The 19,841-nt window shown below is 40.0% G+C and overlaps 1 protein-coding gene across 1 annotated transcript; it reads right to left on the reverse strand.

Annotated features, from left to right (window-relative positions):
* Positions 1-106: 106 nt before the first annotated feature.
* LOC146590256 (heat shock factor protein 3-like) lies at positions 107-19,005 on the reverse strand (the record flags this gene model as incomplete). Its single annotated transcript, XM_085314900.1, has 12 exons — positions 107-210; positions 4,637-4,783; positions 5,354-5,420; positions 6,591-6,656; positions 11,260-11,365; positions 12,248-12,493; positions 13,337-13,470; positions 13,762-13,843; positions 14,298-14,359; positions 15,142-15,217; positions 16,060-16,184; positions 18,878-19,005. Coding segments are annotated over 12 exons (1,328 nt in total), but the record flags the coding sequence as incomplete, so codon positions are not given.
* Positions 19,006-19,841: the final 836 nt, after the last annotated feature.

Below are 19,841 nucleotides of genomic sequence, written 5' to 3' on the forward strand. Positions count from 1 at the left end.
TAGTGTCAAAGCAATTTACTGAAAACATGGAAGACCATCATGAGCTGAGCTATCTCTCGCTGGAGGAACATGAAGAGTTCATCAAAAGTATCTAACTTTTATTGGATTGTGGTATTCCTCTTCAAGCAGCTGTGGACATCTCGTAGGCATTGCATGGTTTGTTATCCTTCCCTTTGCAAGTCACAGGACTAACTGTTATTCTGGAAAGCTCTGTGTGAGCAAGCACAAAGCAATATGAGATAACATACAGATAGCTAAGGTGCAACAGACTGGGGGTAAAGTGCTAGTCTGAAAGAGTACGAAAACTGATGATGAAAGAAGCATGTGACGAGCATTTGTTGTTTGTTCACACTGTGCTTTTCATGCCTGGGTGTGTTCTGTAAATTCTTACCACACTGAAGTCAAGGAAAACTAATCCTTCCTTCCCCAGCTACTGCGATACAGCACACTAAAACTAGAAGCAAGTAGCACTGGCCCTAGGTATTGACACAAGAGAAGGAAGGAAACGTGCATTACAATGAAGCAACTGTGGGTATTGGTAAAAGTAACTTGTTATTCATCAGGCTGCAGTGGTGATGTGCTCTTAACTGGAAGACTATTGTACATCATGAGTTAGTCATTCACATAACAGTTGACCTGAGCAAGCACAGGCCTGTGTGCTACACATACCACTTCGCCACAGGACAAACTCAGCTGGCTAATTGTAAGGCAGGAAGATGTAGGCAGCTACCACTTGGCACCTGGCAATGACACCACAAGGGTGTCCTTGTCTTTTATCTTGAAGTGAAGCAGCATGAAGAAGCAACATTCTTTTATTCAACAGTAGAAAAAAAATGGTGTTGTTTACTTCTAAGAAAATACTACAAAAAACTCTAAAGATAACARTGCCAGTGAACTTCAGCATGGATGGGATCTGCACAGCATGCCATGCCCTGACTAGAGGTCTGTCTATTGCTTTACAACTTGAAGTTCCCAGCATCTGAAGAGACTTAAGATTCTGTGCTATCCCTTTTACCTTCTCGTGTTATCTGTAATAAATGGTATTTTAATCAATACTTTGAGGACTCAGTACCCCTCTTATTGGGATCTCTRAAAAGCAGTTACATTGATGCATTACAAGTGGTTTATAGCAAGTACTAGGACATAGCTCCCTAACAAGTAAGTTTGCTTGTCAGATGCATGGAAATCTCCCTCTGCTATGACAGTATTTATTTGCATAAACATAAAAAAGTAAGGAAACATGTCCACTGCATCCAGAATTTTTCTGTTTCCACCTCCTCCACCCCCAAATTTAGGAGTCATTCCATTCAACATGGCAACTATTCTCCATCCTGACAATCATAGAGCTTTCATTGATTTTTTCAGTCATTTTGTTCATGCAATATCTAGCAATATCTTAGTAGGTTAATACCAACTCATATTTCTATTCAGTACTGGTGAGCATTGTCTATGCATTCTCCATTCCCATGCCAAATACAGGAGAGACCTATAATCTGAGTTTTTCCCCTAGGATTCATCWTTCCACCTTCAGCACTGTTGGCCATGAAGAATCATTTAGATACTACTGACAATATGTCAAACATCTGAACATTTCAACATTGCAAAAGCAACCTGGTATTGTTTGCTCTGGGATATCTCCCTATACCGTCCTTTTCAGTGTCATTCTTAAGTATGGTTTCAGGCTGAGAAAATTTCTTCTGGACTCCCAGAATAAGCAAAAAGAGGTCCAACATCGTATCTCAGCTTTTGCACATTAAGGGACCTTTTGCAGAAATGAAGGCCCATTCAGTAATGACAGCCAGACAGTGGTGTTCATCCTCTGATCTGCAACAAGGCTGGTATCTAATAGCTTTTTAAAAAAAAAAAAAAAAAAAAAAAAGAGTAGTGGATAGGAGGCGAGAGATTTGGGACAGGTTGCTGTTTGTGAATAACCACATCCTTTCTACACCAATTATAATTTCTAAGTGACTTGTCTATTAGCACTATTCAAAGTTCAATTCCAGCACTCTCCCTTTCACTTCCCATGTATTCATTTCAGTTGATCTGCGCCTACATAGCCCTCCTCTATTGCTCAGGGGTTGGCTGTGCTATATCTCCTCTAGTATCAATACTTGCTCCTTTGTAACAGCAGTAACATTTATTTTGCTGAGCTTGGGGCACAGATGTTCTTTATTCTAGCACCTGTTTGAAATTAAAAATAGAGCAGTGTCCTAAAGTGTCTGAAAAGATAGAATTGCCATTTTACAGCACACAATCCATCAAGACTTTCAGTTGTCAACTATGGAGCCTTCTACTACAAGTCCTCTTCTCAAAAACATCACTAAACAGTATTTTGGGCTTTTACAATACCACCTAGGAAAACCACTTAATATTAAACCCCCTCACTACTTAGATGTGAAGGCTGGCACCCAGCAAGCTACCCACGTACAGACAATACATAAACTCTCAAATTCAACCTGGCCCTACACTGTCAGTGGCAGTTAGTTCCACTCCCAAAAGCTTTGATTCCATGGTATGCTGAACATGAGTTAAGAACAAATCAAATCTTCCATCTTTCTCAGGCCGACAGCTCCAAAAAAACAGGTGCCAAGCTAACCTTTACACTTCAGTTATTTTCAAATCATCATCAGATGCATAATGAGACTCCTTCCAAAGCATTAAAGCTCTTTTAGTAACCTGTTTTGGGAAATGTATTAGCACACACAGAAACATAYACAAAACAGCACATACAAGAAACAGTACTGATTTTGCAATCCATGAGTTTAATTGCTTCAGCTTGTAGGTTTTTTTTCCCTGCTATTCAGCCATCCCCTTCCTATTGCAATCTTTGCTAGTAAACTTGCATAAACTTCTCCTAGATCAGTACATAAACCAGATAGAGCAGCACAAGTTTCTGTTTGCAGTTTTCTTAAGTCTTGGTTTCTTATTTTCTTAAGAGAGAAACTGAATTAAAAAAAAAATATTAGGTAATTAGATCAAATATCTAATGGTGAGATGCACTGCCATCACAGAAGAACGTGATGGAACGTGAATCCATAACAGGAACTATATTTCAGCCTAGCCTGTTCAGGAAATGGAAGTTACAGAAGATCAACCTGTCATAGAACTTTGTTGTCTGCGCTTTGTTCAAAACAGCATAAAAAAAAGCTCGTTTTTCACTGTTTTGACTGAGGTCTTTGGGAAAGTAGTATCATGTGATATTCCTACCCATGAAATTATACAACCTGCCTCCAGACATCTTCTAGCCCCTAACAGTTTTGCATCTTTGGGTTTACATGTGCTAGTGATAAGAYAGCTACAAATTTGTTATTTGTGAAGGACCTGTCCCATTGAAAAGTCAGGGCTAACAGCTGTCATCTATATTACAGCTTCTAACAAAAAAAATAGAACAGCATAGGAAGGACTTTTAGAGAAAAATTTTTTGATTAAGCAGACACTATTTTTCGTAATTCACTATCAAGGGATTTAATGCATCTTGTAAATTCATCTTTAAGATCCCACGAGCAGAAATGCAGCAAGAAGTCCAATGCTCATATAGGGTTAGGTAAACAATTAGCTACTGAAAGCAGAAGAGAAATCTCAATGTATTGTCCTATGTCAGTGCAAATTACTCCATTACTCCTTTTCTTTGCTCTTGTTTCAAGGACAGCTCTGAACTTTGCTACTTGTCTCCTGAATTAGTTCAATTTAAAATTACTGAGCATGAGTGAGCTGTGTGCTAAATGCAAGTTACCCTGGAAGAACTGCCATGCAATGTGCATGAGAAATCAGCTTTATGCAGAGTGGAGAGCATTTACTACCATAACACCAAAAATCCGTGGCAATGGACATGTGTCAGCAAGTTAAAAAGTAATATTCCACAATTAAAATGCAATTTTCCATAGGAAAAATGTTGTGAGTACCTAGGAGCAAGTCTAGGAATAGGAAAGTGACCTAAACAGATGCAAAAACTTATAGCCACAAACTATTAAAAAAGAAATCGCAAACTTAAAAACAAACAAAAAAAATCACACAATTTGAATCAATAGACAAGCCACCTATTGAAACAGACTCTCAGAAAGAGAAAAACCTATGTTAAAATATTACATACCACATTACTATCCAGCTAATAAAAAAAAAAACAGCCAAATTTTACAAACAGGATACAAACGGATTTCTTCTTGCCATAAGAATATCAGATAAAAACAGTTACAGAATACATTGCAATATATTTACAGGGAGCTTGTTCTTCCCTCCTCCCAGTGCCTTCAGTCCCATTAGTTCTTGTTTTGACCTTGTTTTCAGCTTTTCCAGGCTTGCTCTCTGCTTGCAGAAAGAGGACCTTCTTTTGTCTATACAGAATATGACACCCAGGAGACAGGAGAGGAGAGAGAAGGTAAAACTTCTCGCTGATCCATTTATCTTTGTTACCTATTTTACATCACTAAGCCAGTTATAGATGTTATACAAGTTCAAGAAGGTTCTATCTCAGAGGCCTCTTCTATGAAGTTAGCAACAGGACTGAGCAGCAAGAGTGGAAACAATTTATACTCTCCATTCCCATCCTCTGAGGGGAGAGRTGGATCACCCATTCCCAGAGCATCAAGAGGTTCAGACTGGATTGCTGGAGCTGCTAATGGCAAGATAGTTTCACTACCTGCTGTCCATCCTTCTTCAGGTTTCTCCTCCAGGGGGGCCAGTAGAAGGTCTTTAGGATCTTCTATCTTCCCTGCAGCTTCACCAGAGGATAATTCTTCAAATAATGAAAGCAGAGGATTGGCCTTGTACTGTATCAGCTGCATATCTGAGGGAAAACAAGTATCTTGAACTCCAGACTCCTATGGCACCTAAGTGAARGCTCTTATTCAAGGCAAGGAAAACTAAAGAGGTTGCTTCAAAAATTCATTCACTGAAGGAAATTGTACAGTTTTGCTCTGACAGACTACATTCACAGCGGCAAGAGTCTAAGAACTGTGGCTCCTRTGTCTGTTAACATCAATATCTGAAGCATGCTTCAAGCCACCAATACACAAGGCACGCAATGGTAGCACTCAAGTAGTAAAACAAGGAGCATCGCATTTGTAGGGTTTTGTAGCCCATATAGGAGACACATCTGCAATGAGATTTGCAGTTGTGTCCCATATTGTGGCACTCTGCCACATGTAAGAAAAGGGGAACAATTAATGCATACATGGGGTAAAGAATGGAGCTGGTAAGATTGAGGCACAGCTCCATTAATATCAGTGGTATCTCCCAGTATTCACATAAACAGAAGGAAGAAAGCCATATTACAGGCCAGAAAAACTCTATTTAAGTACACACAATTTTGGAAGAGTTTGGAACTGCTACAGCTCTCAGATTCCTTCCTGCCCACCTTTGTTTCCTGCTGCTTCTCTCCCACTTCCTTCCAGATCTTCAGCGCTGTCTGCCAAGTTTGCAACCTGAAGCAAAATGTACACAGAATAAGGCAAAATGCTTAACAAAAAAGTTTCTACTGACTGGCTAACAAAATTAAAAGTGAAGGAGGAGAGAGGAGGAAAAAAACAGCTGGCCAATGCACACTTCTGACTGCACAAGCCCATTATTGCTCATGAAGACCAGCAAACAGGAATTCTTAAAAGACATGGTAAAACACAGACAAACTTACTAAAGCCAAACAAGCTTCTTATTAACAAGTATTTACTTTACCCTCCAAATCAGAAACCTTAYTACAGTCCATCTTGTTGGAACAGCACAGTTAAATCCCACTGTTCATCAATACAATTAAATTTTGCAAACACTGCTTGAACAGAGCCGTATTCTACCTCAGCTATCATCTAAGCTCTTCTGAAAGGGAGGTTCAGTCCCAGTTTAAGTATTATTTCAGGATTATAAAACAAGTAAGTGACACTTGTAAGGGATTTCTGTAGYATGAGACAATTTTAGGCACTAGAACAAGAAAGGGACACCTGCACAGAACTTGTGCATCTCCTGAGGAAATGCCATATAGCTGTGCTCAGAATAAATATACTGTAYTATAATTTTTCCTTCAATAATTTTCCTTTAGTTTTCAAATAGACTAATGCATACAATCTCATCTGAAATATCTGAAAGACCTAGCTATCACTTGGCAGAAAGACATCCTAGAAATCTATGATGCTAGGAGAAACAAGCTAAGAAACTATACTCACATTTGGAACAAAAAATGAYATGATTTTCCCAGCCCCCTCGTTCTCAGCACAGTACAGAAGTAATAGTTAAGAATTAAAAAATTTTCTCAATATAGACATCTAAGTGAACAGACACCAGTTTGTTTCCCTTTTCCTGATGTGTTCAGATGTGTTTAGTAAGCAAAGAATACGTTACTCAAAAGCAAAGTGACAGTATGYTGAACATCTATTTAAATTGAATATATTACTGTGGGTTGGAACATAAGACTTAAAACTATTTTGAGAACTCTCTGAAATTATATATGTCAACAATGATAACTGAAAATATTAAGACAGCAAGATTAGAGAAAAGAGCAGTTTCATCGTGTGCTATTAAATCGGTCCCAACCCTCAAACTTTGTCAATAAAAATTCAGCTCTCAGTATATTAATCCTCCCCATCACAGAAAAAAAAATATCTTACATTTTGCATGCTAGGGGAAGTTTCCATGAAATTCATATCCAGCGCTGGCAGCTCAGGATTAAATGTCTGAAAATGAAAACCAGACCATATGTAGGAGAACATGTCTTATTATAAGGGTCTTAAAACAGAGCCTCAAGACAAATCCTGACAGGACAGCAGGATCTGGTAGACCATTCCAGCCACCACTAAAACACAGGGAAGATGGTTCTCCTCCACAGGCCTACAGCAAGTTACTTTGAACCTGAGGCAGAAAAYTGATGGTCACAAAAGAGAAGGTCATCACATTTCTCACTTAATTCCAGAGACATGGAATGTCTCTGTTCTGAATTTACTGTGCCTAATTCTGGGCTCCCCAGGACAAGAGAGACATGGAGCTACTGGAGAGAGTCCAGCGTAGGGCTACVAAGATGATCAGAGGGCTGGAGCACCTGCCCTATGAGGAACGGCTGCGAGAGCTGGGCCTCTTCAGCCTGGGGAAGAGAAGACTGAGGGGGGATCTTATCAATGTGCACAAGTACCTGCAGGGAGGGTGTCAAGGGGACGGGGACAAACGCTTTTCATTTGCCCTGTGGGACAGGACAAGAGGCAATGGGCAGAAACTGAAGCACAGAAGTTCTGCCTGAATGTGAGGGGGAATTTCTTCACTGTGAGAGTGACGGAGCACTGGACCAGGTTGCCCAGAGAGGCTGAAGATCTCCAGAGAAGGAGACTCCACAAGGCCCGCCTGGAKGCAACCCTGTCTAACATGCTCTAGGCGACCCTGCCTGAGCAGGGAGGTTGGACTAGATGATCTCCAGAGGTCCCTTCCAACCTTACTGATTCTATGATACCACTCAAACTGTCTGCATAAAACAAGGCACTGCAAGCCCTATTTCCATCACTACTTAAATATCACAGGGTAGATGCAAAATACRGTTGATAAAGCAATCCATATCTCTCCTCATTGACGTTTTTAACATAGTTAATGTAGTCTAGTTTCTCTGCATCTTGGCATCACTATCATTAGACAGCATTACTCAAACCTAGGATAGGTCAAGCARGAAAAGGAGCCTCCCACGACACTGCACGTCTTTAAAATAATTGGATTTCAGCATTTGATTTTGCTACAAGACAACTGACAAACGTTTGTTTACATTATCCTTTGACACTCAGGCATCGGAATCTCAACAGTTGACACACATAGCAGGCTCCCCACTATGCCAAGAGTCTAAATGATCGCTTTCTCTCTCATATCTGATACAGAATCTAAATATGCATGAGCTAGAGAGGAATAGACAAATTCACCTCTTCTCAACAATTCTCTGCAACTAAGCTTTAGTATCATTATTAATTCAGTGCTGTAAATTAACTTACTTTAGCAAAGCTGTATGACAAATTCTATCCTACTTTTCTTGCAAAGAGGAGTGTAAAGTAACTGAAACACATTTCTAGCCTAATGAAACAGGAGGATTTTTGAAAAAAGGTAGAGATTTTATTTGAACAGAATAAAGAGATACAGAACATATACAGTTAGTTGGTTGGTGCAATACCCAACTTAGCTCCTAAAGAGCTATAGTTCAGACCTAGAGCATCTTTCTGATCCTTTCTTGAAAAGGATTTGCTTAGTCACTTAATCCTCCTCACCTCAAATGGACCATCTAAATAAGAGGGCCATTTTCTATACAGTCTTCACCCTCACTTGGCCCATAAAACATGTACTGCAAAGCAACTACTTCTGATGTGTGCTGTTGCCCTGCACATTGTAGTGTGTCTTTGATTTACCACCTCACTGCAGTTTGTTTGCCTGTACAAGTTGTACACGTACAGTATTATATAACAAATACKACATCATGCTCAGAAGTAGAGCACACAAAACATGTATGAATCCAGCTCTATCCACCAGCATGACTAATCTTGTTTCAACACAGTAATACAGGTAACAGCATGATCTAGGCAATTTGTTTCATATACTAGACATATGGGTGTAGATATGGCCTTTGCTCCTACAAACATGCACAAGTTTGCTATTATTTTTTCCTTACCATTAACATCACTATTGGAGCCAAATGGACTACCTAAGCTTTACGCACCAACACGTGAAACAATATTTTATTGTCATTGCTTAAAAGGACTCAGCTGAAACACAGAATGAAGACTAAGCCAAGTTCTTTTATTATTGTTCTCTTTTGCAAAGCAAGCTCAAGACCAGAATTCAGATTTTCAGGGATGAAAAATCTCCCAAGTGAATTGCTTTGATTAAAGAAATACAGATTGATGCCAAACAGCAATGAACTTGGCAGAAAAAACACATGAGAACAGGTCRTACTTACACATGTTAAGCTGGCGTATGAAGCTGGAGATATTGTTGTGCTTGAAGTATTTGGGAAGTAGCTCCTTAGCAAACCTCTGCTCATCCAGAATGCAGAAATTCTCACCATTCTAGGAAATAAACCAAAGTAACAGTTAGAGATCAAGCACAATATTTCTAAAGCTAGTCATATGTCAAGACGCAAATTGACAAASCTAGTTCCTACAACAGGAAAGGGCAAATCATTTAGTGAAAAAATTGCCTCATGGGCATTTCTGAGTACTGAGGACTGTACTAAAAAGTTTGAATCCAAAAAGATAGCTATATATAACATTCTTACCAAACAGGGGTAAAAAACCTTAATTTTTGAGCTTAACAYAAAGAAAAATGACCCCTTCCCCCCTCACACACATGCTTCTCTCTTGGTTCCCAAGAGACGTAAATATTGCTCAAAGACACCAGAATTCATGCCACTAGAGGGCTTGTATCTCCCTTGATCRGAGTTCAACTACCTCCTGACAAAGTCCTCCCATTGTGTGCACTATGTCACCACTAAAAATAACTAAGCACTATTGCAGAGTTACTAAAAGTTCAGACAACACAACCCAGCAGTGAAAAAGCATAACTATGGCACAAACAGTTTCAGATACTGTTTGTATATTCTCGAGCTCAACTTTTCTGAAATCGGGTAGGTATTTCTGAAATTTTTTTACTATTCACAGAGAAGAAAAACAGTAAGTTTCTCTTCATTTTTGTAAAAGGCCAAACAACTGAAAAAACTGATCAAAACCCAAGCACTTAAAAATTACATGGGACTAAAATAAACGTTGCCTGTGATTGTCTCAGATGTCTCACTAGTCTRCCTGTGTTCATAATATTCTATGCCTGAAGGCACATGAGACTAACAAGGCTTATTTTCCCAAACTTAGGAAGAAAATATGAAAAGATAATTACTTTTTAAGGAGTCTTTTCTCCTGAGCATCATCACTTCTAGGTAATTACATACAATTCGAGATATGAATATTCTGAGGTGTTACTCAGTAAAATGTAAGATCACGTGAAGCTGTTGTGCTTGTTCACTTTTAATCATAGGAACAATTGCAGCAAGGGCTCTCCTGTAGCAATGCAACTTAAGAGGAAGCATCAGCAGAAATGCCAACATGCATGCTACCCAACACCTGTCCTTCTTCAAGGAGGCATGCCTTTACATGCTCCTTTCTGTGTATCTGCACACTTAACATATTCTCAGTGCTGAAATGCTACTTGGCACACTGTAATGTTTGCTATAGGCAGACATATATGTTGGAGATGACCCACTGCCCAGATCAGGCATACACATGCATTTGTCTCTATGCCAGCACAGCTCGGGGCACGCACATCTGCCTGCTGCACAGGAGACACAACAAACCCTCTCCCTAGTGCTCCACACCCACAAGCATGCCCAGGGGCCCTGCCCACGCCGCACTCACCACCTGCGGCTTGGCCACAGCCCCCCCCCCACTGCCCCGCGAACACCGCTCCACAGCCTTCCACGCCAACTGCCCCCTGTCCCCGCGCCCTCTCCCACATGAGCCCTCCTGCTCACCTGCCCCACGCCACCGGCAAGAGCCTCTGCATCCTGCCCTCACCACTCGGTGCTGCCGCACGGCCCCCGGCCCTGCCCTGCCCTCGGCCCGCACGGCCTCCACGGGGCTCCCCCCGCCCTGCCCTCGGCCCGCACGGCCTCCACGGGGCTCCCCCCGCCCTGCCCTCGGCCCCCCCNTGTCAAGGGGACGGGGACAAACTCTTTTCAGTTGCCCCGTGTGACAGGACAAGAGGCAATGGGCAGAAACTGAAGCACAGGAAGTTCTGCCTGAACGTGAGGGGGAATTTCTTCACTGTGAGAGTGACGGAGCACTGGACCAGGCTACCCAGAGAGGTTGTGGAGTCTCCTTCTCTGGAGATCTTCAAGGCCTGCCTGGAGGCAACCCTGTCTAACATGCTCTAGGYGACCCTGCCTAAGCAGGGAGGTTGGACTAGATGATCTCCAGAGGTCCCTTCCAACCTTACTGATTCTATGATTCTATGGCTGAGTTTCATTCCATATCATAACACGCAAACAGAAAATCAGTCTTTTCACATACTGTCACATTCTGAAGAGAAAACAGTTCAAAAATTTGAGTTATGTATAAGAAAAATACTATATAAATTGGAAAAGGCTTTTATATTAACTTGTACTTTGTTAGATTCCTAGGATGACTATGTACGACTCTATCCAAAATTATTTACTTTTCAAGATTTTCCTCCCTCTTGCCCATTACAATATGGAATAATCAATAAAAAAAATTCATAATACAACCTAATTAGTATCTTTCAGAAATCAGAATATTAAAAGACACTCACATCACTGAAAGCTTCGGAACCAAGGTTATACTGCTTCCCAGATAGCATTGCTTGAAGCTCTTCAAGGCTGGCGTCAATGCAATTTAGAAAATCCTGGATTTCTTCCCTAAAAATACAAAATGATATTGTACTATGAGAAACAGTCTAGCAGTTAGAGCCTGCTTTTGCACCACAGTGTAGACAAACTTGTGGAAATGATCTCCTAACTTCTTGGTTGTTACAGCTGTTGGGACAAAAGGAGACCCAAAGTGATACAGCAAGGAGTGCAGAACAGGTTATACAAATACAAGAAACCACATTCCTGTATTACTTTTCACAGTTTGACTATTTGCAGAACAGATACAAGGCAGGCTATCTGAACAGCATATATATTAATAGCTATCATATCAAAAAAGCAGTTCTTCCTTCCATACATATTTCCTCCCTCATTTTAATATCTTCYGAATGTTCTCAGATGTCAGCCTGTATACTAATCTCTGTTAGTAGAGAGCTACAGCCTGATGGCTTTCACCTTGGGACAATACATGATAAGCAAAGGACTCAAAATAATCTATATCTAAAGGAATGCTATCTTCTTTGGTAACGTAAGTAACAAGATCATTGCTGCGTTTTAACTTCCTCTCAGGACAGCAGGCAGGACATGAGACAAGTGAAAGGGAAGCAGCATGCATGGCCCCAATACCAGGTTTCTCACTGTGCTGCAAGCTATCTCCTATACTACAATACTTGGCTACAAACAACATACAATGCCAAGCCATTGCTCCACATTTTGCAGTGCCAGAGAGGCAGAAGCCTTCAGATTGCACTGAATACAGTGGCAYATTATCTGAGTTATTCCCACTTGAAGTTTTAAAAAACTAATTTACTGTGTTCTACTAAATACATTCTCTAAGACTTTGACACAGAAGCATTTAATACAGAGATCTCACAGGATGACAACTGTATAAAACAGTTTTTCTGGAAAGAGTTAGTATAAAGATATACAAACCTGTCTAGTAAAGGATCATTTTGGTTTCCAGAGTYGTTTTCATTCAAGATAGAGTCAATCACTGACACAGGGTCTTCTGGAGCATTAGCTTGTGCAGTATGGAGCTCCACAGCATCATTTCCTATTTCACTGGATTTGTTAGCATCTTTTTTCTGAACTGGAGGAGCAAGTTCTGGACAATTTAACTCAACTGGCTGTGATACTTGACAAATAGGTAAGCCAGAATCTAAAGGCGCCTCTGTCTCTCTGTAAAACACAACAGACACTTTATATAATATGCCACACCCAGAAACAAGATGCAGAATTTACCAATTGTATTGCTCCTCATTCCAAATTTAGTACCTTGAACCTTAATACCTAATAAGGTCAAACCCGTCAAGGGTTCAAATAATCAATTGGTCTTTCAAAAAAGCAGGAAAATAACTTCCTAAGGCTGCCTTAAGAACCAACTGTCTAAAGGCCGATTCATTTATTACTGCTTATACAGAGAGCATGTATCAGAGCACAACATCCCATTTTGCCAGACTAAAGGCTTCAGAGGTGCATGGGMATGTGGTGGGAGGGAAACTCATCACACCATATCCCTCAAAATAAAAGATTCCAAATTGGTCCRTATTTAACTCTGGATATTGACAACCAAATAAGTTCTTACAAGGATCTGAGGCCATACAAAAACCATTTTCCATTCAGTTGCACTTAGCGTAATATCAAGATTAGTACTTAAACTGGAGGCTTTAAGTCTTGGTTTGCTTAATAGTAAACTATATATGCATTCAGGTCCCTGCTCAGTCAAAAAGTTAAACACACTTACTTGTTAAGTAGGCAGAAAAGCGTCAACAAATTAAGCTCTAAATCTTAGCTTGCTAAGATTACAGGCACTTGCAAAGAGATACGAACTCTTAAAAGGCTTTGCTGACCATGGCCAATGCTGCATGCTATAAAAAGACAGCCTACAAAGTGGTCCATTGTGTGTAAACACAGTAAAAAATTCAGAGAGGCTGTTTTCCATTATTCATACCTGTCACTTACATTAACATGACTACTTAGTTAATGACCTAAGCACAGATACTGTCTCACCCTTATACCTACCTGGCTTTGCCACTTGTGTGGGCCAGAGCAGGGAGCCCATCAGTGGCATTATCCAGAGTGTCAGTGATATCTCGAATGATAAGACCTGTACCATTCCCATCCTCACCATCCAAATTACGTTCAGAAAAAGTCATCTGCAGGATACAGTGGACAGAATGAATAAATCAAAATTCTGACTGTTTTGGTATAGAACCTGCATTCTCCTTGCAGCCTGTCTTCCCTATTAAGATTTCAGCTATGCCAAACTGTACAGATCGCATGATTCTGTGGGCAGGGTAATGCTTTCAATGTGTCCACTTCAAAATGGACTGTACTTGATTACAAGATTAGGATATCAACACTTGTAAGGAAGACTGGTGGAGGATGGTGGAAATCACTGTATAGGAACCTGTCCACTGCAGTGTTTCATCCCCGGGAAGACTTACTGCTTGGCCACTCTCCACAGGTATGCGAACATACTGACGACTGTATTTGGAAGGCGAAGCACCTGCAGCATCTGTTAGAGATCTGAAAAGAAACATGGCTTTAGTGTATACTTCAGCAGTAAAAAGTTGTAGCAATGCAAAATAAGCACAGTAACAGTAACARTAAGAAATACTGTATTTCCAATTCTAAGAAACCTTGTTTTTTGAAATTGGTTTTACTGAATGTACTACAGATGTATTACGTTCTAAATATGCTTTTTGTTTGGTAATAAGTCAGTTACATTTGCATGTTTTTAAAGCATTATTGTTTCTGGCCCTTCAAAATTTAATGCATCTTCTCTTTCCATGCTATTTTTTAGTTATAAAYAAGAAGATATCTTCTTTTCTTGCTTTTTTTCCCACTTCCATCAGTATTCTCTAATTTGAATGAAAGAACAAGTGATAAAAACTTCCTTTGTGCACTTTAAGTATGTTGCTTCTAGAAGCTTGTCCCCCATTGCACATCCAACACTAATTTGTGACTAGCCAGTAATTACCTTTTTCTTTTGACCCCAACAATGTAATTTCCTCGCATCAAACTTAGTATAAATTGAAGAATCTAAAAAAAAAAAAAAAAAAAAAAAAAAAAGAAAGAAGAAAAGAAAAAAGAAAATAAGTGATCAGCATGGCAATCCTAATACTAAATTATTAATTCAGACTTAATTCAGGCTGCAGTGAAAATCTGTGTAGTTATGTGATTGAAATTAATAAGTAAATTAAGTCTCCATTTGTGTTCTTGTCTTAAAAACAAAAGGATAGTTACAAATGGTATTGAAAAATTATCCCATTTGGGCAGATTTTTTTTTTAAACTAAACACCGTAAGTCTCTACAGAAGATACCAGACCAGAAATAGCTGAGAGAGAAACCAGAGAAAATTTGATCCACTGCAGCAACATAATTTCTGGGTACCAAGCTGACTTCTTGAGTGGTCAAGGTCTGTCCTGATCAGAGATCTTTCACAGACTACATTCCATGTGCCTGCCATCTCTCTTTTTAATAGTTCCTGTTACCATTCACTGCCTCCAGCCCCATGCTTTCCCCAGGCCCAGTGCTGTATTATTCCAAAAACTTGGTTTACTAATTTTTCTCCAAATGATCTAGCCTCACTGAGCTTTCAAACACTGAAATCCTTTCCCCTAAGACTCTTCCGTAGTATTTGCTCGTGATTCTTTGTTTCTCTACTTCTTAGACACTTGGGGACTGTGAATATTTTTTCTATACTGCATTAATATAGCCTGTTCAACTCTGTGTCATTTGTCATTCTACATAAGCAAAGAAYGCCATCAAGTATCACAGAGGCAGGAATAAGGATTGTAGCACTGAAGATGCTGCAATGGTACCTTAGACAGCAGCTTCTGTTGTTGACTGTGCTTCTGCCTTAGAACTGCYACTTCTTTCCACAGGGCCTTATTTTCTCTGCAATGCAGAATAAATCAGAAGACAGAGGATGAACAGAGTTTACTTTATATGCTCTAGTTCCACAGCTTTCAAAGTTTCACAGTACCTTGCAGGACCAAAGGCAACACTCCATCTGTGGGTGACTAACAATCCATTAATCAAATCCACCAGCTCTGGGTTAAATTAACTCCTTATTCCACCAGGCAGGACCAAACACTCACTAATAAGGATGTTCTCATCCTCTGCTGCTCCACCAATAATCTTGACATGAGGTATTCACTCAAAACATCCAACGCCTTAGGATAAGGATTTAGTGTTTGGAAACAGGCTAAGTGCAACACAGATCACCTCAGAAATTTTAAAATACAAGGAAAACAAAAAGAAAGAAGAAAACAAAAGAAGGAAGAAGGAACAGAAGGAGTAAAGGTATCTCCTGAGCTTTGGTTGAAACCTGCTTGCATGCCAATTATCACAGTGAATTCCCAGTGCCTGAACAAGATTCTGAAGRAACAGAGATGAGGACATACAAAGACCATTTCCAATTAAAAAGAAAGCCAAGCACTAACCCTTTCTCACTACGTCTAGCCCTGTTAYGTGTTTAGAACAGGAAAGGCTTTGGTACCTCTAAAAGAACAACTACAGATGCTGGAAATCAAAATGAAATCTCAAGATAGTCAACAAATGCTCAATCTAAGTCTCTGGTCTGTAAGATTCAGAATGCTGTGTGGGGTGGAATGAGGATTCTTGGAAAAATACAGCTTAATTTGTTTTCATTTCAAATGAAACCCACATTTAGAGTCTGGCTCCATTAGATACAGACCACATTCAATACACAAGCRCTTCGGAAATAGACAGTCTACCTCTTCATATTAGCCAGTCTGACATCCATGTTGTTCTGTTGCTCTCTCATTTCCTGGACTTCAGAAAGTACTTTGTGTAAATCCTCTGTACAGACCTTGAGATCTTCGGTTCTTACTGCAGATACCTAAAATAATATCAGGATATATACGGTTTACTAAGGGCTATACCCTGTATACGTCTTTCTAAAGGAGGTGTAGTCAGTCTGTAGATGAACAGGACCAAATTTCACTAAAGGAAGTAAGATTATAGGATTTTTACATATCACAAAACATCACAGTTGTTACAGAAGTAGTCCTTAGGACAGTCTCATCTGTATGAAGAAAAACGGGATATTAGTGAGCATACGACAACAGCACTTGGAGTGCACCACTRTATTTCATGCTAAAACGGCATCACTAATTCAAAATGGWGTTCCCAAAGTGCTTCTCTCTGACAGGTCTGGTGAAAGCTTGCCCCCTAGTGTCAAACRGTAAGCCACCAGTCATAAACAAAAYGTGGAAGCTGCTTGTGCAGTAATAATGCAATAGACACATCCCTCTTAAATACAGGCAAATTTTGCAGCRCAGAACGCACAATTTTCCACTAAATTACTAGGAAAAAAAAATATAGGTCTAATTAGATATATTCTACTTGACTGAAGATTTGTCCCATTCCACCTGATCTGCAGACTCCTATATTGTCATTTTCTCTATTATCTCTCCGCCYAGTGACATTCCAAAATTATATATAGAGACTTGTCTCCAGAGCCCAAGTTGCTTTTCTGCCTACAGCAGAATCTATCAATTGAGGTCTTTCAAATGATGATGAAAAAGTGATTAGAAAGCAAAGAGCTCACTCTCTCCTTCCTGCAACACTTCCCTAATAAAAACTTTCCATTTTCTTCAATAACTTTTTTTTTCTGAGATGGTGGCACTGATGACTAATATACAATTCAAGATTTTTAAAAAGATAGGTCTGATGCTCACATCTGAATTATATGTTCAGGTTTTGTGGGCATAACTTTAAAAATCTTGTAGACAGAAACTAACCATAACTGAACGAGTTGGGGCTGGACCAGATAACCACCAGAGGTCCCTTTCAACCTATGGTATTGTCTGATTCTACTTTTTTTCTATGGAGTCCTAAGAGGGAGGTAGAAGCATCTCGGAATTAGCCCCATGAAGTGTCAGATAGCTTGCAGGTATGCTGACTCACAGCGCTTTTTCAAGAAAAATTGGCTGGACATAAATCAACCTATATTGTTGTAAAATAACATTCCATCACTCTATGATGAAATAGAAAAGAATTATTATGTAATCATTCCACAGAAGTAACTAACAGATTTCCTAATATTTTCCACTTTTACAAAGGACGGATTGAATGCCCTGATTGTTCTTCTCTGCGTCTACATTCTTTGTTGTCTTGCTATTTGTTGTAGATGGTCAGGTACACACACTGCACTCCAAATGAATTCATGACTGTCTTTTTCCCCTTCAGCATATCACCTATACTGAGAAGCCACCAAAAAGACGCAGGCAGCACATGGAAATTTCAAACGCAGTCAATCTACATCTGAAAAAAACAGCCGGCCAACCAAGTAAAACATTCCACCTGAGTCTCAGAGTCTACAGCTAGTGAGGGCATCCAGACTGATGCACAGCAGCTGAGCTCCTACTGCTAATAGCAAAAGGGAGTTAACTGAAGGAAATCCTGCATGCAAACTAGAATTCCTGTTGGAGGTTTGAAAGCCAGTTTACAGCAAGTGCTGAAATTTGACTCCATTCTAGACCGTAAAAGAGCAGGAAAAAAAAYGGAGGTTTTATGCATTACAAAAATCACCAGTAATTCCTGTGCAATAAAGAATATRTTTACCAGCCTACTAAACAGTTCTACCTGAATGTCCTTGAGAGTAAATAAAGCATTTGTCTTCCCTCTAGAATACTCCACCCAATGCAACATTCCTGGGATACACGCTGATAATTTTATCTGCTGACTGTCTCAACATACCAGAAAGCAAGGTGCGCAAGCCAAAACAAGTTAGCAATTACAGCATCTGGGAAGAGAAGAGGAGGCCTGAGTCAGAGCAGCAACTGTACAACTACATTTAATCAACAGTGATTCTGAGCACAGATGGTTCAGTGAAGGATCAATCAAAACACAATTGTGACTCTCCAGTGAATCCTCAAGTCTATACTGTGATTTTATTAATGTGGRCAATGTAGCCCACATTATGATATTCTGAAGAAAAGATCCTGCAGTTCAAATGTCAGCATGATGTATCATGACAGCCTGAATTTACAAGAGAAAATTGGAAAGCCCTAACAAAAATGCAGCTTAGTGGCAACGTAGCTTTGGGGGAACAACATAGCTTACACAAGCTTGCCCAAATTAACTGATTTCTGCTGCCCTTGCTGCAGCCTTTGCTCTTTTGTCAATGAGCATCAAACAGGAGTGTATTTCTTTTCCTTCTTTCACTCTATGACCCTTTCCAATTCTGCTATGCCAGCAAAACTGAAGACTCATTAGGCTGTAATTGTGTGTGTGAGCTCTGTATCAGAAAGGGATCTAGTTTGATAGCTATAAAGGAGTCTTTCTCCAATGCATTCTTAAAGAATAGTGGGGTGTGTTTTGTCTAAGAGCTGATGTGAGGAAGCCAAGCCAAGCCAAGCCTTAAACCTGGTGTTCAAAACAGAGCTACAAAAGCTTGCTGTTGCACAACTCTGATGCTGTCTTGGTTCACATGTGATTATTCGCTTTAAAGTGTTTGAGACCCCCAGACTTGTACTGCATAAGCTGCTTTCTGTAAGAAAAAAAAATAAATTCATTTTTAGATTATACCTTGCGCTTGATGTTTTCCAGTAAGTGTGCCTTCCCTTGCTTGAAGAAAGGGTGCTGGAACTCAATGACTGAACTTTTCTCCACTGTAATCATACCATTCTCCAGAGCAATCACTTTCCTGAACCCATCTGTGGAGAAGGATTAAAATAAAATAAAATAATCATTTTTTTCAATGTAAAGCTGACTGTTACAATGCATAGCTAAAAAATACCCACAAAGGTACTGAAATACCTACAGTAACAGTTATTGGGAGTAGGAACTATGAAAAGAGGCTACATAATTTTTCTTCGGTGCTCAATCATTCCAGCTGCTCTGATTTTCACAGCTGGAGAAAGTATCTACAACACTGCCAAATGATCTCTCAGAGAATGAAAGTAAAGGCTGTACAACAAGCATGCATGGCAAAGGCCTATTACTAGTATCCTAAAGTAAGATAGTGATGGCCAAACAATCGCAGAAGTTAATCAGAAGGGAGATTTATTAGAAAGTCTTGGGGAAAAAAAACAACAAAAAACAACAACAAAAAAAACACGCTTGTGCCAGTGGAAGAAGTGGAACTTTGCACCTTCCCTCCCATGTCTACAATCCCAAGCAACTATAAAATAAAATGAATGGTATGTACCACCAGGGTCTACAGAACATTTTAAAGAAGAGAAAATAGATCTCAGCTTATGCAAGCACATGCACGCCCAATCCTCTTTGGGGTGCATTAGGAAGAATGTTGCCAGCAGGTCGAGGGAGGTGATCCTGCCACCCTCCTCAGCCCTGGGGAGGCCTCATCTCGAGTACTGYRTCCAGTTSYGGGCTCCCCAGKRCAAGAGRGACATGGAGCTACTGGAGAGAGTCCAGCGTAGGGCTACAAAGATGATCAGAGGGCTGGAGCACCTGCCCTATGAGGAACGGCAGCGAGAGCTGGGCCTCTTCAGCCTGGGGAAGAGAAGACTGAGGGGGGATCTTATCAATG

This window comes from Rhea americana, unplaced genomic scaffold (genome assembly GCF_003343005.1).
Source record: "Rhea americana isolate MKP2758 unplaced genomic scaffold, rheAme1 scaffold_414, whole genome shotgun sequence".
Lineage (NCBI taxonomy): Eukaryota > Metazoa > Chordata > Aves > Rheiformes > Rheidae > Rhea > Rhea americana.